This window comes from Crocodylus siamensis, chromosome 13 (genome assembly GCF_052110815.1).
Source record: "Crocodylus siamensis isolate JL-2025a chromosome 13, ASM5211081v1, whole genome shotgun sequence".
Classification (NCBI taxonomy): domain Eukaryota; kingdom Metazoa; phylum Chordata; order Crocodylia; family Crocodylidae; genus Crocodylus; species Crocodylus siamensis.
The window spans coordinates 24,553,510-24,580,813 of record NC_143407.1 but is presented as its reverse complement, the minus strand read 5'-3'; the positions used below and the strand labels follow the sequence as shown (position 1 = coordinate 24,580,813).

General features: G+C 45.9%; 1 protein-coding gene across 4 annotated transcripts in view; it reads right to left on the bottom strand.

Annotated features, from left to right (window-relative positions):
* LOC149854103 (sphingosine-1-phosphate transporter SPNS2-like) overlaps positions 1-27,304 on the bottom strand; it is a 166,216-nt gene that overhangs the window by 52,554 nt on the left and 86,358 nt on the right. For all 4 annotated transcript variants that reach the window (XM_090026480.1, XM_090026481.1, XM_090026482.1 and 1 more), the window contains exon 3: positions 26,336-26,472. In XM_090026480.1, coding sequence (XP_089882606.1) covers positions 26,336-26,472 — 137 coding nt within the window. The remainder of the gene's footprint in view (positions 1-26,335; positions 26,473-27,304) is intronic.

Sequence of the window (27,304 nt, the reverse complement as noted above, 5' to 3'; positions counted from 1 at the left end):
AAAAGGAAGAAAAAAAGAGAAAAAGGAATTATGTAATGATTCAAATGTAATACTCATTTTGACATTGATTCTTAAACTCTTAGGGCCTGATTTGCAAGTCAGCCTCTCTCTCTGCACTTACAGTTTCCTAGGTGTCACTGTCTGAAGGCATTGCTCATACCACTTTCATATCTACCTGAAGCACTAGCACAGCTGAGCAGTTAGACAGCAAAACAACATAGGCTAGGCCTAGAAATAACTTGCAGGTTCAGAAATAATTTATTAATCATTTAGTTAACTGCAGCAGCAAATTATGAGCAGGAAGAAAAAAAGGGCTCAGAGAGCCAAACTTAAAACTCAAAACCTTTCAGTCCCCCAGAAACTGTCTCTGTTCTTACCCCTTAGGTCACTCAGATGGAGCTGTACAGGTAACATTAAGCTCTTAAATGTGAAAATGCTTTACAAGGATGGGAAGTACTGTTGATCTCTGGTTACACAGGAGAGAAACTGAGGTGGTGAGAGAATAAGTGACTTGACACTTGAGGTCATATAATAAGTCTAAGGAGGTTTCCTGAGGTCCTGTCCCACAAGCCAACCAAGCACTGTAGTCAACAAGCCACAGGTACATAGGCTGGCAAACAATTTACATCTTATCCAAAGAACTCCACTTTGTGTGCATTGACCATTTTAGTACTGTAAGTCCCAGGGTGAGAAACCATTTGTCATGTTTCCTCTAAACCAGGGGTGGGCAAAATATGGCCCATGGGTTGGATCCAGCCCACCAGGCACTTTCATCACGGAGCTCAACTGGGCAGGGTGTGCATGTGAGGGATAGCAGGGACCCTTCACTTCTCCACATGGTGTGCAGCCCCTGCCGCCAGCAGCACCAGCAGGCGGGGGTGCTTGGGGCGCTCGTGCCCCACATAGGCGCTGGCCCCCAGCTCCAGCCAGCACTGCGGTATCACGTGGCTCCGGCAGTGCTGCATGTGGGGGCTTACATGGTGTGCACACAGCTCCCGCACTCGTGCAGCACTGGGGGAAGCTCTGCGCTGGATTCAGCTGCCTTCCTCACCCTCTGCCGTGGAAGACCCAGGACCCCACTGGAAGTGGAAGGGAGCTCCGGGCCCTGCTTCCACCCCCACCCCCACCCACCATACCCCCCTTACGCAATATACAGGAATAAGACTTTATTTTTGAGTTATTATGCAAGCTCTCTATACACAGTACACAAACACAAATTATGACAAATATTTTTTGTTACAAAATTAAAATATGTTATAGTAAGATATTTGAATTTTAGCATAGGATTTATTTTTTTCTGGTTCCAAATTGGCAACCCTCCCCTCCCAAAAGGAGTATTTGGAGGGAGTGAGGGAAGGGGAGGGACATCCAATGCAAAGGTCAGGGGCTAGGAGGTGGGACTTCTGGTCCCAATATGGCAAACAGGGGGCGGGGCAACTGTCAAGGGGCAGGGCTACCTATGCAGCCCTTGACAGCTCAACAACAGTCATTAAGCGGCCCTCCAGCTAAAATATTGCCCGGCTGTGCTCTAAACACATGAGCACATGCACAGTCTTCAATACCTGTTACTATAATGCAAGTTCTACCTCTATACTCATTTTTTAAATGCAATTATTAAAGGTCCCTGCCCACTCACTAGGTGTTTGCAATATAGAGAATTAATGCATCTCCAACAGCACTGTCATACTTAACAGATGCCTGGCGGTGTAGCCAGAAAGGGTGACTTTCTGATTCAAACCACTGAATTCATGGCCCTTGCCCACAGCTAAAGCACTCCACAATACTGTGAAGATTCACTACATATGATTGGCATATGGGTAGCCAACGCACTGGGGATGATCAGTGTTATGCACATGCTGAATGACTTGGGCAGGCAAAATGAGAAAGAGGTCACATTGGAGGCTGGCTTTTATTTTGCACAAGTTCATAGGTTGGCTTCTGACACTGGAAAGTCAGAAGCAAGTATGGTACTGAACAGCGGGGTACATAGAGTTAAAGAGCTCCACATTTTCAAGCATTAGTCTTAATAAGCACTCTGCACTTGAGTGATGTTCTGACTTGCTTTTTCAAGATGCATTTCTCAGACCTTGCCTACAATAGGAAAATCCTGCTGAAATTTCTCACTGCTATTAATACCAGTTCAGTATATCGGTAAAGCTGGGAGTTTTACTCTATTTCAAGTTTTTCTGCTACTCACATTCTGATGCATGGGGAACATGGCAGAAGGCCACCTCTGTTTCTCCCCAAAAACTCTGCTCTGTGACAATTTGGTGAGGATGGGCCCAGCAGAGGATACACACATTACCCCATCTCGTTAGGTAACCTGAGCTAGATACATTCCTGAGGGAGGGGGGAAATCTGCTTCCTCTGCCTATGTGACTGGCATCAAATACCTGGGTGTGAGGCTTGGGCTCCCTGGGGAACTAGAGACTGCCAGTCTGCCCAGCAACTAGTGATGCATTTCAAATTGGCTGGCTGACAGCCAACAGGTGCTGGCCTCCATTGGACCAGGTAAATGAGGTCATAAGGGCTATATAAGTTAAGAACTGCCCAGGAGGAGGGGCAGCAGCCATGAGGAAGGCTTGGAGAGACAGAGAAGAGCTGGACCATCTGAAACTTGCTCTCTCTCTCTCAAAACTCATGATCAAGGAACTGCCTGCCTCTGGATGATACTTGTGAGTAAGCTACCTGAGATCTAACTAGATATATAGCTTGCAGTAACTCAGATGTGTGATCAAAGGCTACCCAGCCATGCCAGTTTGCTTTATGGGATTTCTCTGATATTGCTCTGTCCAGTACCCTATTCCGTCCCTAGCCCTTGCAACCAATAAAGTTCTCCTTTGTACCTAGCATGGGAGACTTATTGGGAGCGGGTCTAGATTATGCCTTGAGGTCCCCTTGGTTCGGCTGACTAAGGGTGACCACTACTTGTGCTTCTGACTGAGGGAAGCACCCCCAAGTGCTTGAAGTGAGTCAAGTACCCTCAAGGGCTACTAGGCCTGTTACCCAGGGGACGCAGATCCAGAAACCAAGCCCAGCCCTGGGTGGTGGCAGTTTTAACCTCAGGCTAACGGGTGTGCTCCAGGAAGGGAGAGGGGGGTGGTGTCGGCCAGATGTGAGGTGCCCCAGGGCAGTGCTCGGAGCCTGGAAGGTGGTCGGGTGCAGTGACGTGGGTGGCTCAATGCAGGAGCACCCCCTACTGGCCCGCCACAGGGAATACAAGTAAGCCTGAGCAACGGGTTTCTGACTTTAGATGGCAATCAACATGACCACATAAAAAGAAAAACTGCACAAAATGTAAGCAACACTGCACCTCCAAGACAGTCTTGAAAGCAATGGATAAAGGCACCTGGGCAGACAGAGTGGTAGGTAAGCAGTATAAGAACATAAAAATGAATGAAGTACTTGCTTACAATCCTCTCCAGATCTTCCCATGCTGTGTTTATATTATTTCCTTTTAATACTACTGATTGATCTTTCCTGGGAGTTTTGATGGCACCCCTCAACTTGGTATCTAAGTGATCAACATTACTCAGGAAATCATTTGAGATAACACACCTAAACATCCATCTTTAAGTGTCTGAATCACAGGAAAAAGTCTTTACCGTCAATGTTGACAATATATACCAGCGAGGTACCTAGCCTAAGGGTGGGCCCTTCTGCAGGGAAATTAATTTTCTTCTCTGTCTACATAGGCAAGAAAAAAACTCCCTTATGCTCCATGTGTGGACTACAGTCATATAAATGAACTACTAGGGAAGAGTCAATTTACCATGTGAAGTCCTGAACACACCACATACACACATTTTTATATGCAACATGCTGCTCACATGGACAAGAAGCATGTCTTGTACACATGGACAGGTAGGCCCGTGGTTGACCTCCTTTTTTCTTTTGGTTGAAGTCTGGACTTGAGCAAAACAATAAGACAAAGAGGGCAGCTGCTGGCCACTTTGTGCGTGCTCTGGGCCAACTGCCTTTAAGAACAGCATGAGAAGCTGAGAGTGAAAACTTAATAGAATTCTACTATTCCCCAAGCAGAAGTTGCTATGCATTAAAGAAGTTTATTCCGTTATACATTACTTTGCAACTCTCCTGTAATTTGTTCATTTCTGCAAATGCTTCCAGCTCTGCCAAGGGACTCTAAAACCTGGAGTCAGCTTTGTACACCTAAGCTTATTTCATTTTCATATAAAATTAATCCCAGTAATTTAAGGCTTTGGTGCTTTCTGCTTGGGCTAGTGAGGAGGGCGTGAAATGATTTTTGGATACCAAAAACTAGAACGGCAAGCAATCTGTTTCTAATACAGTCAAGACTTTGGGTTTTTCAACAATACCTGCCAGTGATGCCCCTGGTTTATGAAAATGTAGTTCCCAGGAGTGGAAGCGCTGGGCAAATCCGCCTCCCTCTGTAAACTGCACTCTGAAGTCCTAGATATACTAATACAGTGACGGCCAAGGCCACAAGATCTGTACACCAATGACTGGGTACAAAAAGCAAGAGAAAAGTTGCCATGGGCACAGCCAATCTATGCGGTATAATTGCCTTGAACTCCAGGATGATTTAAGATGCAAGACAGCAATAATTCCTCCTCCTCACTTTTGGTATACAACAAAGGGATGATAGGGATAGAAGCAGGCAACATTCAGCCATAACATAAGCTAACACGAAGAAAGGACAAAGGCGCATGCTCTTGCTTATTGTCAGCTGAAAACCATGCCACAAAAGTACCCACTACCAGCACTGGGGAGGAGAGCAGGAGGGATGCCGTCTTCTCTTCCATGTCTTTCTAAGCAAGAAAGGGAAGCAGAGGCTATTTTCTAAGAGTCCCAGACCATTATATTAACATGCATGTCTCCATTGCTGGAAATACTGGACTGTAGATATTAAATGTACATGCACACACATTTTGAAAGGGATATGATTGCTGAAGCCTCCACAATTTTACTCCAGTTCCTCTGCATGGTGGTAGCACTCAATAGGCCAGAGTATCCTTCAGCAAGGCAGTGGCATGTGACTGCCTTGAACTGCGTTTGAACAACGCCCCTAATTACATATTTATCCTACCGATACAGACCATTGAGTAAGTAACAAATGTTTTAATAGGTCTAATTACAGCCTTAACTCTTTTCTCTCTTTTTTTTAAAGTAGTTAATAAAGGGAATAAGCCACTATGCTTGAAAAGATTATAGGTTTATTAGTGGCCACTAATCTGACAAAGTATGTGTAAAACTCAGAAGAACCAGCCTTGCTGTCTAAACAGTCAGGTGATCCTTAAGCCTGGGAATTAAGCATTTGAACCTTGAAGTGAAGTAGCTAGAAGGGGTCTTGCAAGAAAGGAAATGCAAGGCTTGTCCAGACTATTGAAATCTGAACCAGTGTTAGCTATAATGATATAGCAGCACTAGTGTAAGGCCTGATGCAGGTGTCCTGCACCAGTGTGAACTATATTTTGTTCTGGCACACCAGGGACTGCAACAACATAGCTACTACAGTGATTGCACTTGTGCAAGTTTCCTGAACTCTAGACAGATTTAACTTCCCTGGGGTTCCTCAAAGCAGGCTCAGAATGATGAAATTAGCATATGAGCTACAACTTTGCCAAATGCGTGGGTTTTCTTATACACGCATTACAAGCAGATGAAGGAGTGCAGCGGCATCAGGGTTCCCTGCAGGGAAAGCACACCTTGGGGCAGTGCCTTTGTGTCACTGGGCTGCTGGGAGTGCAGCAGATTAATGTACAATCTGGTTAGATAAAATCCGCTGAGACTTGCATGGTCCATAATGATATGGCTGATGGGTGGAACAGCTATGAGCTAGGGCCAAAGCATCGGTGTAGGTTTAATTTCCCAGAGCTTCATGGTTTCTGGAGCAAACTCAATGGGACTGTACGGCAGAGTCCCTGACTTGTTATCCTTCGAGCTGGCTCAGTGGTGCATTGTCAACACTGAGGCACAATAACATCGATGTCTAGTGGTCTAACGTGATATAAGATCACTTAAGGATGTATCTGATATATTGTGGGGGCTGGCAGTTCAGAGAAAGACAAAGAAGCCAAAGCAAGAGCTGCATGCAACTGTGCTGCCAGTCACCTTTCAGCACCTCTGCAGAAAGCCGCATTTAAGCGCAAACAATTGCTTCTTCAAACACGATCTCTCTTTTCTTACCAGATGAATAACACTTTCTGTTGTGCTTCACTAACAGCTTTCTCAAACATAGCAGTGTGGTGTGTGCATCTAATGATTAAAACTGACACACCACACCCTTTACTGCAGGTATGCAAAGAGTCCCATTAATCACGACACAAACCAGAATAGGAATTGTGCTTCTCTAGTATCAGTTTTGTGACTAACAATATTGGCAGCTGTAAACCCACGGTTCAAATATCAGCTAATTTGTTGGCAGTTGTTCCGAGAGATGAGCAACGAAGTGGCATTACAGATGCAGGTGAGATATTTTACTTAAACAGCCTCAACTTCTGCCTTCCAACTTCCCAGAAAAGAAAGAATCATGTGTATGAACCTGCACCTTTCCAAATTAAACAGGGGCATCCACTGAGGCAGAGCAGCAGACGTTGCAATAGGAATTGGTAAAAGTCACGTTCTGAGACTCAGTGGGCTGACTTAGGTGCTGGTGATGCACCCAAATGTAAGATCCTAAGCTGGATATTCCCTCCAGAAACTTGCAGATATTGGAAATCCAGGTGTGAATTTTGCAAGGGGTTTCTATTTTTACCATGGATACAATGATTTTCCTGAGTCCAAGACATTCTAGGACAATGCGATGTTCCAAATACAGATGTGGATCCAACTTTGGACACAGTGTCTACCATTTTCAATTTCTTTCATTTTTAACAAGAATACATGCTTGAGATGAAGGAAAGGAGGGAGGGAGGAAGGGAAAGATACTTAGTGCTGGTGAAATGTCATGGGTTGACCATCGTTTACACATAGGGGCAGCCCAAAAGTGCCCCAATGTTCACACTGTGTAGGCGGGATCTCTGCTGAGTTCCTGAAGATGACATGTCCAGATGACAAAAATTGCTTCCATAGCCAGTGCCCATTAGGCCCCTTCGTGAGCATGCTGCCAGAATGGCCAAAATCTGAACGAGACCTGGAGATGGACCTATCTGCCCATCTGTTTATCAAGCCTTTTTTCTGGGAAGCATTTGAGTGGGAGGAACCTCCCATCTCATTAAAGGGTTTTTGGCCGTGGTATCTAAGAACCCCTGTAATTCATGGCGGTTACTGCCGAATCATCTGTCTGTGGGGGATGGGAGAGAAGAGTAGGATAATATGCATGCGGGGGTCTGTTAGCTGTCAGCTTGATACAATGAATTACCAGCACTGATGCAATGTCATGGATTATCAGCATTACACTTCTCTTCCTTTGAGATGCCAGGGAGGCTCATGCAAGGACACCTGCTTGGCAAATTCAGCTCTAAACCACCACCTTACCTCCTACAAACCATGAGACGTGAGTCACGCTGGAAGCATGGCCTGATGGAAACTTTCACGATATCTTCCATTTCTGTTCCCACGTGGATATATGTATGGCAGAACAGAAGTTTTTTGCAATTTGCCTCTTCCTCATTTCCACCTCCTAAACTCCCAATCTGGGCTGTCGCAGATACCCAGGCAGTATTTCACTTGCTGAGTCTCAGAAACCCAACCTTTCCTTTAAGTCTCTTCTGCAGCTGCCCTTTCTCACCTGTGGGATCACCTCTGCTTTCAAGCCCTGCAGCCTCCTCCTCCTTATCAAAACTCACCTTTGGCATCAAACTCAAGCTACTGATCCTTCCCGACTATTTTAATGTTTTGTCCCAACTCCTTATGGTACTACATCTTAGTTCTCATTCTCCTGTTCCAACACACACACATACACACATCCCTCCTTCACCACCTCCTTCTGTATCAGGACTCATCTACATACAAATTGGAATGAATGCAGCTAAATATCCATTTTAATTCACACTATATTAGTTCAATCAAGACAGTCTTTACACAAACTGGACAACAGACATGTCCTACCAAGGCAAATCAATATAGGACATGTTATTCCAAGACCAGTGTCCACCCACACTCTGAAATAACTAAATTCAGTTACTGACGCTCTACAGCATTTAAACAGGCCTAGAGTGAGCATCTGTAAGCCACTAAAATAAGCATAAAATGTGCTTTTGACTTTGCAAAGAGCACTGCAGCTTCAAGAGCCTCATAAACTCCAATCCTGAAAGCCTGTGTGCGTGCAGGAGGAGGAGTGACATGCACATGCTCAAGTGCCAGACATTAAAATTACACAGTAATCACAGTGCTCTATGTTGAGTGACAATGGATCTCAAGCCGTTTGCCTGCCCACCGCCTTAGGCACAGAGTATTAAAAGGGAAGGGGTGTAGAATAGACCTGTCTGAGGTCAGGCAGTATGTGCTCCTGTGTGCGCCTTGGCACGCCAATGAGGCAGTCTGCTCTGAGCCCCCCTCTCGTCTCCTTCTGACCAGAAGCAGGAGAATTCGTAGGCTGCACAGTGCTGTCCCTCCGCTGCAGATTCCCTTGTACTCTGCAACCAGCTCATGGGTTTATTCTTCGTACTTGCCCTCACTGCTCTCAGCAACCTATGCTGAGGAGATCAAGCCCTTGGCAAAGCCTTTGAAAGGGAAGTAGCATGACATACCTCACTGCTGTGCAGGAGGAAGCTGGCTGCTTGCAATGCTGGTGAAGCCTATTCAACTCTCACCAACACCCAATTTTGTAGCATAGCCATTTATTCCTTGCAGATGTTTCGCAGGGTTAACAAAGGAGTATTAGATGAAGCACATTACGCATGTGAGCAATGCACATTGCAGATGCTTGTACGCAACTTACTGAGCTGCTGGGATGTAAATTGATTAATCATTTACTCAAGTGCTAATGTATTAATTAACCTTTTCAAAGCTATTGTTTAAAATTTCCATATAGGATATGTATATAAATATATCTAAATATAAAGGGTGGCTGATTTTTCCAACAGGGCTCATTACTACAATACCTAAGCACCAAGCTACAATCAACTTCCTCAGCGCTTCAACCCATTTCAATTCCTTTAAGTAGCCCATCAACTTTCAGTGTAATGCACCTCACCTTAGAGCACTCCCCCTTTGGGAAACTTTTGCTGCTATTAGTATCCCCAGAAGGAGAGAAGAGACTGCAGCAAAGAGAACGGGAACAAATTATATTTAAATATAGCCATGAGCAAGGAAGATGAAACAAAGTCCACTAGTCTTCCCTTTAATTGTCTCTAGTATTTGTTAATGGCTTTAGCTCTCCCTGGTGACTTGCTCAGCCACACTTGATTGAATGTGAAGGGTTTTATTTGGAAATATACTTGAGACTCTGGGTGATTAAAGTCCCTTCTTACTTTGTGAGATTTACGCCATAATAGAGTATTTAAAAATATCCAGTCAGGGAAGCTTGGTAAAAACTTCCCTTTTCATTACTTGTACCCTTTGACCAAGGTCTCTGACAGCTGGATGCCTAAAACTAGGCTCCAAAGTCCAGATTTAGGCAGCTCATTAATTGCTCTGATCTTCTGAAAAGAAAGTCAACAGAAACTGCTGGGTGCCTAGCACTTAGGAAAACCAGGCCACTTGTTTTCGCTGCCTAAATATAGGCACGGGGCTAAGGTTTTCAAAGCCGCTCAAGGGACCTGGATGCACACAGCCCTTGGGAGAAGCCTAATTTCAAGTATCCATTTTTGAAAGTCCAGGTTGTAATGTAGGAGATCTCAGTATGCACTGTAACTTCTCTGCAAGCTGTGGAGATCTGACCTTCACCTTTTATTTATAGGCAATGACAGCAAGACTCTAACCCAATCCTTGCTGTCATCCGGTTAAGTACCATATTTACTTGAATCAAAGATGAGACGCTGTCCCCTACCCCTCATCAGCATGGTGGAAAGAGCCCCGCATCTTGGGTTCCCGTACAAAGCAGGGCTGGGTGGGGGGTGCAGGTGGCTGCTATGGTTCTGACTTGGGCTGTCACCACTGTCAGCGCCTGCGGGCGGTCCCGGATCACCGCTGCTGGTGTCTGCGGGTGGTCGCCGACAGCCAGTCGGTGCTCACCACCCTCCACCCCCCCGCTGCTGACAGTGCTGCGGTCACCTGAGGGAGCACGCCATGCCCCCCAGCCTCCGGGGGCACTCGGCGTTCATGGCAGAGGCTGAGGGGTGCTGGTGGTGGAGGAACAGGCAGGGAGGCTGCAGAGGGAAGAAGCAGGAGGGGGTGGGGGAGGGTGGAAAGAGGCCAAGTGGGCCACCTGACCCCTCCCTGCAGCCACTATTTTCCCTGCTGTAGCAGTGGGAGGGGGACAAATTTAAGACAACCCTCTGATAACTAGGTTCTATACCTGGAAAATTATACATGTTCTAGATAGAGCATCTAATTATCAGGGGTTCTCTTAAATACAGTGCCACCTTAGATGCGAGTAAATACGGTAGTCTAATTATATGGTGTGAAAGAACCCCATCCAAGCCTCCTCACTTTTTGGCTGTCTGTTCCCCTCTCTCTCATGTGCCTGTCAACCTGATTGCCCCAGGTTACTGCATACAGTGACTGGCCTCAGGTAAGAGGGTGTGGATTTAACCTCTCTATTGTTTTGAGCTCTGACCTCACGGGGTAGGGACAGGGGCTCAAGCTCATGTCACTCCCTTAGGTAACTGTGATGTTTTTCAAACTGATTGGCTGGCATCAAATGACACCTGTCCCTGACTGGGTCCAGGCGGTGAGGTCAGGAGGGCTATTTAAGGGGATCCCTGCGGGAAGACGACAGGCAGGCATTTTAAAACGCACAAAGAAACATGGACCTCCACAGCATTCTCTCATTCGCTGGACGTGGAAGAGACTAACTTACTAGAAACTTAACTAGGAACTTAGTTTAATGTACTCTAGTTGTGTATCGAAAGGCTACCATGCTGCTTCTGTTTGCTCAGGGTTATTTTTTTGCTACTTCTCTGACTCGTACCTCTACTCATGCCTACCCTCTCTACCCAATAAAGCGATCCATTATAGCCAGCCTTGTTGTACATGCTTGAGAGGGACTGGGCAGGCCTTCTTGTTCCCTTTATTCAGCTGACTAAGGGAGGCTACTTTCTATGCTTCAGGCTATAAGAAGCACCCAGGTATATCCTGCGGGGATTAAGCAACCCCTAGGTATACAGGGTCTGCGTATCCCAAGCAGCAGAGGGCCCAGACAACTCCCTGAGTCTGGGCACTGGCAGCAGTACACTAGGCTTGCGGGTGCGCTCCAGGACAGGGGATGGCCATAAGTGGGTGCCCCTAGAGAAGCATCCAAAGCTGGGATTTTTGCAGGGCACAGTAAGGCGGGCGGCTCAGGTCAGGATCACCCCCTACTGGGCCACCACATACGGCAATCATATTGACCTGATAGTGCACAACCACCAGACAATAGCCTTGATTAAGACAAAGCAGCAATTCAGTTTGGCAATTAAAGTGACTCTCACTGGACTGTGCTGCCTTGCATTAGAAGTACTATGTGACACAAGGTGGAATTGATGCTATTCTTGATTTAGGCTATTGGTCATTAATATTACATTAGCAAAGGGGCCTGGAAAGGAGCTGAAAAGGAATATATTAATTTGCTTGCTCATCAGACTACCATCAGGTGGGATGTTACATGGACGGCTGCTTCTAAAGTGTAGCTTACAGAAAAAGGTGGATTTTCAAATAAATCATCGGGAACATCAGAAACCCACATTATCAGTAGCTGGTGGGACACTGAGTAAAAGCCTTTTATATCTGAGTCTGGAGTAAGCCACAACCAAAGGAAGAGGCTAGTAACACTAAATGGTTTAAAAGCGGTCACACAGGCAGGTTACAAAGCCAGTTCAGTCAGAACATACCTTCCCAGACAGTCAACCCTTGGGTACCTTGATAGCGAGGGGTCAGCAGCTCACTGGTTTTTCCTTAGCAGGGAGGAGAGAAGCTGTAATAGCTCTTCCAACAAGAACAATTCCTGGCTCTAACCACTGCACCAATGTTAACAATTCCTCACTTTCACCAGCCCAAGCCCTCTATAATCCCACATAGATGAAAGGAAATCATCTCTCTGCAACAAAAGTACTGACCCAAGGCTTTTGATGCACAAGGAAAATAAAACCACAGTTTTCAAGCGTGGGTGCTTTCTGTAAGATACCTAAATATATTGGGAGGGTAGCAGTCAGATAAAAATGGCTTGATTCTGATAGACACAGAGCCTTACCACCACTCAGAGGTAACTCTGTGGGAGCTGCAAATTTTTAGCACCTTTGAAAATAAATCGATGTATTTGGGCATCCAAGTATGAAAACATTGTCCTTAGCTCATGTATTTAAAAGCCTATTTCTAAAAAGTCCATAAAAAGTGCATTTTAATGAAACACCTTGAGAATTCCATGAAATTACCTAAGACCTAAGTTTCTTACAGTCAGCATCTTTACCTGTAATGCTTCTGTTCAATGATGGTTTAGCTAACCTAATTGCACCAATGGGACACACTCAGTGAGCAAAATGGCTTAGGTGCTAGAATGAATATTTTTACCTGCTTTCCATTTTCACACTCCTCTATCTTTTCCTGGCTTACCCTGCGTCCAAGAGCACCAAGATGCTGTAAGGAAGGCTGATCCTGCAGTGTTTCTGGCCAATACAGAAATAGGAAATGCAATAATTAAGTCTGAGGAATCTTTTGGTTTTTTAGTATCGACTGTAAATAATACGTACACAGGTTTCAGTGTGAAGTTAGCGTGCTTGCTAATCTATTTTAACTAGCTTTCCCTTTGAACAATCTTTATATTGCAGATTTGGTGCATTATTAGTTGACAAGTTTCCTTCATGCTGCAGATTAATTTCACTCTAAAGCCAATCTGTTTGACACAATGGCTATCCTATTTAAAGCTATTTGGATACCAGGTGAATTTTTCTTCTACATCTAAAGAATGCCTAGGGTTATACTGTATTCAATTCATTTTCATGTTTTCTATTACTGCCTCATGACTATTTCAATCATATGTTCAGATATGCAATTCAGATGCCTTCCCAGGGATTTCCAGCTCAAGAACATTTGCAGGGGTCTGAGCTCATTCTGTAAGTCAGTGCTACCTGAATTACAAATCCAGTGTTTTCCTTAGTATCTGAAACTTCTGTATTTGTAAGAAATGTCAGTGCTTCAAAAGAACAATATGCTGTCTGGTGCCAATAAGACAGCATTTCCCATTGTCATATTGTTGGCACATGCACCTAGAACACAGAAACCTTTTTTGTGCAAATTTAACATTTTACCAATAGACCTTGCACTGGGTTTGCTAGTGCAATGTATCACTTGAATGCTACTATATAATGAATGGAGCTACTACAATATTATTTGCTGCTGTTGGCATTTGTCAATAGACTCTCTGTCTCTCTTATCTAGCCCCCGGTATGTTGTAAGGACAAAGGGCTTTTTGCTCAAGTCTTCATTTCGGGTCCATTTACCTCTCCATCAGTATGATCCTTTTCCTTTGCAAATCCAGTCTATTAGCTCAGGGAAAAAATACTGAATGCCCACTTGGGTCTCTGGTGGACACCACAGTTCAGGACAGAACACTTCTCCAAAGGCGGCCATCTTTGCATACTGCCAAGAAAAGACTCGACTTCAGACCTCTGAACAAGCTCACCCCTAGGTTGAATTAATTATTTCAGTTTCATCTGTCTCTGGCAGAGATCATTAATAACATTCTCCAAAAGCATCCAATGGCTTTTCCAAGGGTCACGCCTGAAGAACACCAGACACAAGCTCCCTGTCATGCTCCCAAACCAAGGGCTTACTGGCCTACAGCCCCACCCAAAGGATCTCTCTGCAGTCCAAGCTCTGCACCAACATATCCAGAAGATGGTCTAGAATCCAAATGCCTCTTGTATTAAGCCCAATGTAAACTCGACGGAAAAAGCCTACAAGCCAGGGAACAGTGGGAGCTACCGCTCTGCTACCTGGTGGAAGGCTATCACATGTCCTTATATGAGGACAGCCCCAGTTCTCATAGACTTTCCTAACAGCTTGGTTGCATATTAAACAGTTATTTCATGTTCAGTGGACATGTCCCTGTACGTGAGTGACGTTAGTGCAAAATAATAAAAGCCCAGATACTTATCATCACTGTAAAGAAACCATATGTTTCTACAAGATGCATGAAATGAGCATGAATTCTAAACTAACCCTAGGACCATGGATATAAGAAACTACCTGAATGCATCTCCACATCAGACAACTGGCTTCCACTTGCATTTCATCTTCTCAACCTGGTCCTGTAACGATTAGTGTCGAATGGCTTTTCCTAAAGCTTTACAGCACATGCGCATAGCTAACAGTTAAGAATCGTGGACAGATGGGCTTATGTGGCAAAGGATATGTTCCACTCCTGTGATTCACAAGCATACTTGATATCGGGGTCAGCAACATTTTTGGGCAGTGCCAAAAATGCCTGCAACTTCAACTTGTAAGATGTTGTGGTGCCAAGGATGGATGGCAGGGGCGCCACGAGGGGCCTGATCCTTGTTGTGGCTGTGTAGCCTCAGCCCCTTCCCTGCCATCTGCACAGAGGGGCACGTCCCAAGCAAAATAACTTTGAGTGCCTACCCCTGCTCTATATCCAAACCAGGTTTAATTCACTAGGAATCTTATTTCTATAGTTTTCTTGGAATGGTTTGCATCAGTTTCATCACAATCATTAAACGGGCTATGTTAGGTCTAGGCGTAATTTAATATTTACTCACCTCTCCAGTGTAATGCCCATTTGGAAATTTAGGTCAACATTTCTTTCCTTGCCAATTCTATTCTGATGTACTTAAGCAACCTTTCTCTCTATCTCTCTCCATCCCTCTAATGTTTTGAAGAGGGCTGAACTTAAAAGACTGTGGAAAATACTTATAAAGCATTATTTTGCAATGGGTTTGGGCACCCATCCTTGAGCAGAATGGACAACTGCTATAGAAGGATAAGCAAAACATGAATTATGAGGCCTTGGTGATATATTGTTTTAAGAATGCACTTTGATTGACAACAAATGAAACAAACTCTGCTTTGCCATGTTTCCTCACTGAATAGTTCAGACAGCTCTAGAGGGCTTTCCCTACTAAAAAGTTTAAAGGCAAGATGCATAGGATGTTTTCTTTTTCTTTCCAGTATTGTTTCAAAAAAATCAGTTCCCCCTTCCTGAATGGGAGATGACAGATGAGCTTTCCCATTGTTCAGGAATGTGCAGGGGGACTTCTTTAGTCACAACATAGAACAGAGCTATTCAATGCTGTAAAGCTCTTTGGAAGAGGATTTGTCTTCTTGCAATGACTGAACAGTATCTTGCACAACAGGGCACGGCAATCTCAGCAAGATCCTCTGGGTGCTATAACAATACAAGTAAATGAAGCAGCAGTGCCTTCGACCATTTGGAAAGAGACATGGTCACTGACATTTCAGTGCTGGCTGCTGTCTCTATACTTATGAGCTGGCAACAAAAGCCTCTGCAGCAGCAGTATGCATGTGTTATTCTCACAGCAGTGCTGAATAATAGACACATCTCTTCTTCTTTCAGCATCCATGAATTTTGCTTCAGCATGCTCAGGATAGTTGACTGGTCAATGAACCCATGCACAGAGGGCAGGAGACACTGTAACCAACCTAACAGCACTGTGCAAACCATGAAAGCCATTGAAGATGATTTCAAAGGTTTTCATGGTATGCGGTGCCACTATCCCCAGTGAGCTGGTATTCTGGAGATGCTGCCAAGACTCCTCTGTGATTGCTTTAGGCTCCTGGAGGTGAAGAGAGACCCATTGCTACTCTGGAGACACTGCAGAGATGGGAAACGATCCACTTGGCAGCAATATGATTTTTGATAGCCATTTCTATTTCAAATTTTTTAGGTAGCAGAAATGAGCCCCCTTTCCAATGAGCTCCTCTGATACATGAAGAGGAAATTCAGGATTTGGGACCTGTTCACACCACCTGGGCTTTTCGGTTGTATTTCAAATGTGTTGTTGACTCAGGCATGCATCTGGAGGGGTTAAGATGAGGAGGTGGTGGGAAAGGGGCTCTCCCCCTCCTCAACTAAGAGCATGGAGGTGCTCCCCCTCTTCTCCCAGCATCAGGTAAGCAGTGCTGAGAGCACCCCACCCCACCCCTCCACACACACACACACACACTTCCTGGGGTGAGAAAAGGTTAGAACAGGACTACAGGGTGGGTAGATGATGCGAATATGCAGCAGAATTTGGCAGCACCCCCCTAACTCAGCCTGCTCTAACCACTGTGTATGGTTAGAATAATTCTGGCTTTCTGCCCTCCCATGCTGGGTTTCCTGCATGCCAGTAAATGTCAGGAGCTCTGGTGAGATTAAGTGCCCAAAAGTTCAGGTACTCGCTTCCAGCTTACTTGTTGTAAGATGGCCACTTATCTTACAACAGCAGCTTCCCCTGTGGTATTATGGTCATGGCCCATCTCTGAGCGACTGGAAAATCCAGCTATTGCAAAGGAAGCCTATTTTTCATGGTGCCTGGATGCCAGCCAGGGCTCTGTGGCAGAGAACAGTAGCTGTAAATATGATCCCCCTCCTCTCAACCACACCACCCCCTTTTGAAAAAAGAGGAAGAAGATGGAAGGTGCAATAGCAGCAGGAGAATTGTGGGGAAGGGAGCAAGTGGTGTGCATCTCCTACAGAGACAGGAGGGACATGGCACCCCTCAACTTCCTTTTTGCAATAATGTACAAGCCAGGCTGCAATATTGGTACATCTGGGCCTAGCCCTAAATGGAGCACAGTAGTCAGAGGAGCCATGTACCTGAGGAGTCGGTTTCTAGTTGAACAAATAATAGGCCAGAATTAACATTGAAGAGTTGGGGGTACAGGGTTTGGCACATGTCTCTCTTTCTTTAGAATGGGGAGGGTGAGCAGCAGACATTACTTTTCCCAGAGTAGGCTAGCACAAAACGGACATGTCTGAGTCCAAATTTCCTATTACAAAGTCACCGCTGAGACTCAGAAACCTACAGGTACCAAAAATACTGCCATGCCTATTTACAGCCCTTGTCCATCAGCATCTGCATTATATTCAGCACAGATTTCTTTAGGAGCTGGCATCTAACAGAAGTCAGGGGACACAGCTGCATGTCCCAGACCCCAGCTAGCACTGTGAATCTGTTTTGGCTTCCACTGTAAACACAGTAGGATGACAAACAATTCATCAATTCAGAGAGACTTCACTAATAACACCGTTTCCTTCATACTTATAAAAAATGGCTTAAGGCTTTTAGTTTTGCTGGTTTCTGCTTTTACATTTGAGAATTTATCTTACTCAATGGAACCTAAGGTGCATTGAGGTACCTTTTAGGCAGCAACTCATGCCAAATTGCTGAAGACTCAGAGACAGCCTGAGATTTCTCTTTGCTTGCAAAGGAACCCAATTGTTATTCTGAAACTCAGCTACATTTTTCAGATGGCGTGTAATTTGCTGTTTCTCTTTTTGCTCTCCTTGAAACACAGGAACCTGAAATAAAATCAATTCTCTTTTAATCTAAGCAAGTTGCAATGAGAGGGTTATATCCAGTGTTGCGTGCCGACATGGATTTTTGCTTCAGCTAACACTCTTCCACAGAAGGCTGCTGCTCCCTTTCCGAAAGGAAGCAAAGAGTGGTGAAGGTACAGATGAGTAAGTCAATGCGACTTACCTGCAGAGGGAGTAAAAAGAGGGCAGGCTGTGTGTTATGCATGTCTTGGGCTCCTGTTCTCCCAATGTCACAGGAATCTCCAAATACTGAACTAATTAGGAAGGATATAAGAGGCCGGAAGACACAGACCCCCTACTCTACCTTGCACCTTGATGTTGCTTGGCCTGCTCTAACTTCTGTTACTTTCTGGATTTAACTCATGCCACCATCCCAGGGTGCAACTTAACCATCACTGTCGCCTCTAAAAATATCCATTATACTCTGCCACAGAAATAAATGCACAGGACCCACTTCCAGAAAAAAAACAGCGCACAGCCCAATGACTTAACATAGATGGTAAAAAGTATTTTTGGCCACTACTATTGTGACCCACAAAGCCCTTCCTGTTAGCTAGCCTAAGCAAGCAAAAGTGAGGTGCACAACCCTTACATCACTGGGGCTGAACTTTGCTCATCCATGTGTTCTGGCTGATTCTCCCAGTGAACCAGAGTTACCTCATCCTTACCTGCGTTGAATCTCATTTATACACGATCTCCTTTCATCCCAAAGGAGCCCAAAATGTTTTTCAATCTATACCCTAGAAATAATTTACCCATCTCAAAAGTCAAGCTCCTCTTGTGAAGAGATGACCTGGATTTTGAGCCATCTGTATGAGAAATATTACTGTTTTGTGGACTGCTGCTCATGGTTTCTAGCTTTCCACTAGTGCCCATCTCCTTGCTTTAAGAAATTAATGCTGTTTGCCCACCAGGGAGGGGGGTGCTGATTTCTTGAAAGCTGGTGAGAAAAGAGGTGTGGGAAACCAACATTAGAAGGGAAACCAACACAACTCCTCTCTCAACAACACTTCCCCAGAGGCAGATTTTTGGCCAAATTAGTCAACTCTGAGAACTATTAGTGCGATTAACAGAGATAGAGCTATCTAAGTAGCTGCATCCACACACTCAGAGGATTCAGTGCACAGTGTGATCACTCCCAGAAACCAAGAGGCTTCACACGACGTTATTCAGAAAGAGAGGAATGAAGCAATCACAGGTTTATAAGGCCCCCGATGAAATATTGTAATACAAGCCAACCCAGGGAGGAGGATAAACCAGCTAATTACCTCAGGTGCCTGTACACAAAAGCAAAGAGCCTGGGAAACAAGCAAGAAGAATTGGGAGTCCTTGCACAATCACAGAACTCGTTTTTGTCGGCAATCTTTCACAGTCAGGTATGCCTGTCTTCCATGATCGTCTCATCTGTGTATCCAAAGATGGCAGATAAAGTCCATCTGTTGTTGTCCTGAGGTTTCAAAGTACCGAGATCCCTGCAGCAGCCTCTTCCTCCATTTTTTTAAGTTGGCCTTGAAGACATCCCTGAAGCACTTTCTCTGCCCTCTTGAGCGTACACCTTGGCTGAGCTGGGAGAATAAAACTTGCATCAGGACTCTGGAGTCAGACATCTGGATGATATGGCCAGCTCAAAGAAGTTGATGTTGGGTGATCACCACCTCAATACTCACGATCTTTGCTTGCAGGAGGATGTTAATGTTGGTGCATCTGCCTTCCCGCTGGATTCAAAGGATCTTCCACAGGCAGCATTGATGATGCTTCTCCAACAACTTTAGATATCTCCTATACATTGTCCATGTCTCAGCTCTGTACAGCAAGGTGGGGATCATGACTGCTTGATAAACCATGAGCGAGGTTTCGGATCTGATGTGATCTTCAAGCACACATTTCTTGAGGCGTCCATAGGCTGCACTTGCACATTTGAGGCAATGTTGGATTTCTTTGTTGATGTCAGCCTTCTGAGAGAGATGGCTTCCAAGATATGGGAACTACTTAATATTCTCCAGAGCCTCACCATGGACCTGGATTACTAGAGCTGGGGACTGTTCATTAAAAGCGTGTTGGTGGAGGATCTTAGTCTTCTGAACGTTAAACATCAGTCTCATTTTCTTATATGCCTTGGTAAAGATGTTGACGATTGCCTGAAGTTTGCTTCCAAATGAGCGCGCATTACAGCATCATCAGCATACTGCCCTCTTAATGATTGTGGCTGAGGTTTTAGCTCAGAGTCAGCTGAGGTTAAACAGCTTACCATCCACTCAGTAATTTAGCTCCACTCCAGCTGGAAGCGTGTTGGGGGTCAGATGTTGCATCGCAGCAAGGAATATTGAGAAGAGTGCTGGAGCGATGACGCAGTCTTGCTTAACTTCTGTTTTAATCTCAAAGGGATCTGTGATGGATCCATTATGAGAACCACGACTCATAAAACGTCATAGAGCAGGCAGAGAACAGTGACAAATTTCAGTGGGCATCCGTATTTCAGAAGGATCCTCCATAATGCTTCTCTGCTAACAAGGGTTGAAAGCTTTTGTAAGGTCAAAGAAGGCCAGGTAGAAAGGCTTATGTTGTTCCTGACATTTCTCCTGCATTTGGCAAGCTGTGAAGATCATGTCAGTTTTGCCTCTTAATGCGAAGAGATTATGGGAGGAGCTCTTCAGCCAGTGAAAGGAGATGGTTGAGAAGGGCTCTCATGCTGTTCCTTCCTGTGGTGGACAACAAGGTTGTAGTAGACAGCTCTGTAGTGTCCACAGTTGGACTTGTCTCCTTTCTTGAAGACTGTCACAGTCACAGCATCCCTGAGCTCTTTGGGGATTTCCTCATCATTCCAGATCCTTAAGATGAGGACATGAAGCTGTGGTGTGAGCTCCTCTCCTCCCTGTTTTAAGATTTCAGTGAGGATCCCATCCACTCCAGGCACCTCGTTGTTCTTCATCTGCTTGATGATTTTTCTCACCTCCTCAAAGGTTGGAGGGATTCCAGGATCATCTCTGACTGGGAGTTGTGGGATGGAGTTGAGAACCCTCTCCTCAACAGCACAGTCTCAAATGAAGGTCTTCAAATGCTCCTTCCAACGGGCATTGTGGTTTTCCTTTCATTGATCGGGAATCTTCCATCCTTAGGACTCAAGGGGGTTGGTCCTGAGTGATCAGACTGTAGATGGCTTTGGTGGCACTGAAGAAACTCTGCACATCATGGAGGTCAGCCAGATGTTGAATCTCCTTAGCTTTGTCATCCCACCATTCATTCTTCATATTGTGCATCCACCTTTGGACCTCTGCTTTGGCTTGTTGGAGATTCAATTTATTTTGCTTGTAGTTGGTGTTATTTTGCCAAGCACAAAAGGCTTCGCTCTTGGATCTTGCAGGCAGTCATTCTCATCAAACCAGTCTTGATGTTTTCTGGTAGAGAATCCAAGTGTCTCTTCACAGGTGCTGATGATGGTGGCCTTGAGGGGACTGCACATGCTGCTGACTGTAATCCACCAGTTTTTCCTTGAGGCACTGGTGGAAGAGGTCTCACTTGGGTCTTCGAGTCCCCCAACACTGATCTTCCATCAGCATTGCTTCTGCTGCAGCCATCACTTGGGAGCCAGCTTGAGTGACATCACCTCTGGAAGGGAATCTAGCCTCTGGAATGGAACCACCAGCAAGGAAGGAATAGGAAAGCTCAACTTCAACGCCATCCTCCTCTTGACCAAATGTGCAGAATTGGACTCACCATCACCAACACCCTGTTCGGCCAGAAAAACCCAGGCACAAGACATCATAGCAACACCCACAATCTAAGCCTTGGCACCTGACTGACTGTGTCATCATCTGTGCCCCAGATTGCAAAGATGTCCACACCACCTGGGCTATGGTGGGAGCTGATGATTGCTGCAGTGATCACCCGACTTATCTGCTCACGGAACTATGATGCGATTGGAATAACAGAGGCTTGGTGGCATAGCTCCCATGACTGGAGCACTGTCACAGATGGATATAAACTGTTCAGGAAGGGCAGGCAGGGGAGAAGAGAAAGAAGAGTTGCTCTTCATGTAAAAGAGCTGTATGACTGCTCAGAGCTCCAGCTGGGCTTATTTAGTCTGGAGAAGAGAAGACTGAGGGGCATTTAATAGCAGCCTTCAGCTACCTGACAGGGGGTTCAAAATAGGATGAAGCTGGACTGTTCTCAGTGGTGGCAGATGACAGAACAAGGAGCAATGGTCTCAAGTTGCAGCAAGGGAAGTTTAGGTAAGATATTAGGAAAAACTCTCTCACAAGGAGCATATTAAAGCACTGGAATAGGTTCCTGGAGAAGTCGCTGGCTCTCTGTCCATGGAGGTTTTCAAGACTCAGCTAGACAAAGCTTTGGCTGCAATGATTTATTTGGGGATGGTCCTGCTTTGAGCAGGTGATTGGACTGGATGACCACCTGAGATCCCTTCCAACCCTATTTTTTTTAATGATTCCATGATCAACCAAGATATAGGGCAACAAAAATTTGATTAATCAAAATGCTACCCAGATAAGAAGTTGAAGAGTTATTCATGAGAGGCTGCACTGGCAGGCAAGGAATGGAGGGAGTAGCCAGGGAGGGTGGGGAGGGGTAGGAAATCAGACAGCTATTTAGCTCTTTATGTAGATGAAAATATAGTTGCTGGAGATGTGTTTGATAAAGGAGTTCCTTTGAGTTTAGTAACTACCTGTGTAAAATGCTTGCCTTTGTACCACAAAACAGTTCACTCACACCTCTAGGCTCATCTTGTCATTTTATTGCTGAGTCTGAACTGATAGAAGTGTTTTCCCCAAACACTATCAAAACAAATCCAAACCCCCCCCAAAGGGATTTGTGTAAGGCTACTAAAGGGCATGTATGAAGCAGAAGCGTTAGCAGGTGTTTGTACCTACAAAGTGCAGACACAGATAGGCACATGCTGACTTCATTCTGGGCATGTCCAAGTGGATTCAATCCAGATGCTTGTCTGAAAATGTACCCATATCCTACAATAATGGATAAAATGTAAGGTCAATGACCTCTATGAATAACTTTGGGTTTGAGAACAATGTAACATTTTTACAACTCATAGCTATGCAACGATCAGACACACAAGGATAATCATTAGAAAAGAGCTTTCTTCGTTTAGAGAAACATTGTGCTCCAATATCATTAAATTTTTCTCTCTTTAACAGAGTGCTAGAGGACAAAGCAGGCCTTTTTCACCATCCAAGACACCTTACTTCAGGTGACTTTATTTAATGACATGAAATTACTGACTCCATCTGTATTTATAAAACCAAGCATATCTATCAAATGTTAATTAATACTCAAATAAAATGAACACCTTCCTCCCTGCCTCCCCAAGCAAACACACCTTGAGTTCTGGATAAATGACAATGAAGTACCTAAGTAACTCTTTGTCTTCTGACTAGCTGGTGGACATATAGTTGCAGAGGTGGAGTACAGAATACCTGGATCCAGGGTTCATATGTGGCTCAGAGCTAAGAGCAACTAAAATGCAAAAGGAAACTAAACAGCTCAGGGTATTTCAGTTATAGCTCTCCTACCCCTACAACTTCCAGCAGCAAGAACAAAAGCCCTGGTGTGCAGAGTTTAAATATATCCTGCCGTTAGGGCTCACACTTACCCTCTTAGGGTGCGTCCACACGTGCAGGCATGTGCACTTGCAGCAGCTCAAATAACACCAGTACAAATATGTGCCGGAGGTTTGTGCCTCACCACACGTACCTGAACATGCACTTTGGTGGGGGGCAAATTGTGCCACTTGGGGCAAACTGACCCTGCCCAGATCCTCCCAAACCTTCAGCCAGGGGGAGCTAGATGCTGTGGCTGGCATTTGCTGGCCCTGGCAGTATAAAAAGCTGTCCTGGTGAGCAGCTCAGGGTTACTTGCCCTTAGGAGCTTCTGAGACCCAGCCAGTTAGTACCTGGGGATATGAGTCCCTTGTGCCAGCTGGACTGCTGAAGTAGCCCTAACCTAGAGAGGCCCCTGCACCCTCTACCCACTGCAGCAGTCTGGAAGTGGGGGCTGCTGCCTGGATGTGACCTGCTGCCACCTGTGACAGCATCTGCCCCCTTAGACCTGTAATCTCATGGCCACATGCCTGCCAGACCCAGATGAGGGCCAAACAGGCACCTGGGCTCTGGTACAGGCACTCCAACAGAGCTGCCTGCACCTCTAGGCCAGCTGCTAGTGGGCCATGGCTGCACAGTTGGCCTTCAGGTAGCACTGCTGTCATGTCTTCCGGTGGCCCCGCTCTGCCATCTGGACAGCTATCACCCAGAAGATGCGCTCCTTGTGTTGGCCCGTTCAAACTGCTTTTGGTTTTTTTATCATAGAAAAATTAGAGCTGCCCCTATCCCCTTTTGCTTACCAGGATGTGGGGCACTGAGAAGCACTGATATGCCGGTGCCCTGTTCCTGCCTTTGCCCCTCACTGCCTACCCCCACTAGCTTCCTCCTGGCAGCAGGTGCATCCTAGCACCAGGAAATGAGTCCAGCTTCAGCTGTCCTACCTGCTGCTTTGTGGCTGTAAGTAGTGCCAGCCCTTGCTGCTCTGCTCCCTGTACCCAGGCCCCAGCAATCCCCATGCTGTTTCTGGGAAGTCCTTGACCGGGGATCAGGGACCGGATGGAGCCAACTTGGCCTGACGGCGCATGGGGCACATGGAGGCAGGACCCAGCCAGGTCTGAGGGCGCACAGCCCCTATGTGTGACACTGAAAGCCACGCATGACAGCAGGAGGTGGCCTGGTTCTGTCCAAGGGTGCTTGGGAGGGACCAGACTAGCGCCTTGGGCAGCTGTTTGGAGCCAGCCCCATGTCACCGGGGGTCTCTGCCAGGAGCGGGCACGAGTGTTCTGACAGGGGCTGTGTGCCATGCGAGGGGGGCTGGTGGGAGACCCAACCCTCCCACCCCCCTGTCCCTCCACCCCCACACACACAGTGGTGTGTTCCTCCCCCTCTCACCGCCACTTACCTTGGACAGCGCCTGGGCCCGAGCCACTGCCAAAGCTTTGCCTAGCTCCTATTTGCCCCAACACACTGAGGCAGCATCCCAGAGCAGCATGGGAAGAGGGCAAGTATAGAGATGCTCTGGCCAGGTGCCAGAGCGTCTCTTTGGAGGACCCAGCCTCCAGTTGCCTGCGGCTCTTTTTCCAGGGGTAGGGGTTTTTTTGTTTTTATTTTTTTATATACTGGGATTTCCCAGTATCAAAATTAGAGCCCGCACTGCAAATATGCAGCACAGGGGACATTTTCATTCCCAGCATGCCTCTTGCAGCGTCTCAGACTGGGCTCTCTCATCTGGACGCACCCTTACAGGCTACCTTAGGTAAGTACCGCAAAGGAGTACAAAGTGCAGTCAGTTCTTCCTGCTGGCTCTCAATAAAAGTGCAATGGCTTAACATAGATGCTGTTGTCCCTGGTAGACTACCAGCTTTTTTGGCATCAATCAGAATTGTATTTATAGCATGCTTTGAAAGGACTCATCTGAAACCAGAGCAATTCTACAGGGGGGAAAGCCTTCTATTAATAAACGCTTAGACATAGAGCCCCATCCAAGTGGATGTGAAGGTGAGGAAGTTGGAGGTGTGACTTCTTCCTCTCCACCTGTGATGGCAACCACTGTTTACTGGAAACCACACGGCATGTCTATGGGTGCGTATAGGCGGGGATCTGGCTGTTTTCTGGGTGTGACCACAGCACTGCAATTTCTGGAATGCAGCTAGACTGAGAACAGGAACAAAGTCCTGATGCTCGCCAGGGAGATCAGTCTATGACGCCAGTAACAATTATTTACTGGCATAACTCTCTCTCCAGGAATGTTGCCACCTGCAACCCACAATCTCCTGTGTGGTATGGTTTAAAATGAGGATTATTTTCCCCCCTCACGTATTGCCAAGCCATTGTTGTCTGACAGTATCCTTGACAGGCAAGAAAACAAACATGCTGACAGGGCCTTGAAACAGGGAAGGTGGTGATATACATCAAAAGGCGGCCAGGGATGTTATATATAGCTTGCCAAACTTAGGTGAGCTGAAGGATTACATCAATTCCCCAGCAAGATCATCTAGTTGGTGCAAGGGGAGCTGAAGCTATACCCAATCCAAGCCCTCCCACTTACCCTCCCTACCCGTCACGGAAACTGATGGAGGACACCAATTTAAAACCTGTGCCCAAACTGATGTACTTAGTCTGTGTACCCTGTGTCCTGCAAACAGAGACAGTGTCTGCATACCATGAATTATGCTATGACATCAGGGGACAAGAAAGTCGCTGTTTAGTCACGAAATTGCTTAATTTGTACAATGTCTGTAAGCTTTTCCTCAAACTAAAGCACAGGTGTTAATGTCACGTTGTGCTGCAGTTCACCTGGGATATTTGTGATTCATATGCCTGGGGGGAGAACACACTTTGGATTTAATAAAACATGTGACCATGAGCATTACAGTTTGTCCCACAAAAGCTCACACAATGCAGTTCCCAAATTATGGTCTGCAAGCTCATCAGAGGTGGGCCACTATGGCCCCAAGCTCCACACGCCTTCAGAGCCGTCAGGGTAAAGTCTGAATGTGAGCGTGCCCTAAGAGACATGTTGAGATCTGACAGAGGTCCCGGAAGTGTGGGAAACACTGCAATGGGTTATATATTAAATCATTGTCAGGGGCCTTCCTCAGTACATGTATGCTGGGGGAGGGAAGCTTAGAAAAGGATCCCACCCTGTTCAGTACACTCTCCAGAATGTCTCTGCTGACATTTCCCAGTTCTGCCAAGATCGTACCTGCTCAGTGATGAAGGAGCTTGAAAAGGTGACAGCTGACCAGAAGAAGATCCCACAGCTGAGAATGATCTTTCGGTTGAAACGGTCACCAAGGTAACCAAATATAGGGGCTGCCACCATGAAACTACAGATAAAAACTGCAAAGGAAAGAAAAAAGGGAGGACACGTTTAATAAACATCAGGCCAAGAACATGAAAACTAATTTTTCTGCAAGCCCAGTTCCCCAGAGAGCAGTTCCACTTAATTAGATGTTCTGCAGCCAGCTCTGATGTGCAAAGTTAGGTATGCTGATAGGCTTTCTGAAGACATAGTTTCCTTAATCAAACATATTTTCCACTCCCATGGAAACTTCAGAGCGGGGTACTTGGATTAAATTTACAAGCATTTCTGCCCCTCGCAGTCTGCCATGAACTTAGAACCAGGGAACGGGAACAGAGTAAATTAAGAGCATCCACCCAAACCTCAGCATGATGCTAAAACACACATAGAAGGGAAGTGAGGAGCCTCTTGTTGGCAGCCTCAACTGAGATGCCAGGGGTGATATGGGCCAAGCACACTAAGCCGCTCCCTAACCTCCAGAAGCAGCCTCTACTATTCCCCCAGCTGCGCTTGCAGCGTGGCTAAACGGAATGCACCAATCCCCAGCCAACACCAATCTTTGTTTTAAACTGTTGCATGACCCAGCAGTGCATGCCTCACCAAGTAACTATTCCACTCCAAGAAAGAGTTTTGACTTCTAAAGTCAAAGCATCATGGGACCTACTTATCTGAAAGCAGGGTTGAGTCTCCATGTTTTGGTAGCATTGCAGTGACTTTGTAGTTGTGATGGCCCCGGAAAGATGCGAGAGAGACAATACATTTGTGGATGATGTCTTTTATTGGACTAATTGCACACAAGGGATGGACTCAGACAAGCTTTTGGGCCTCGCAATCCCCTTCCTCAGGTTTGGGTGAGACACCCAAGGAAGG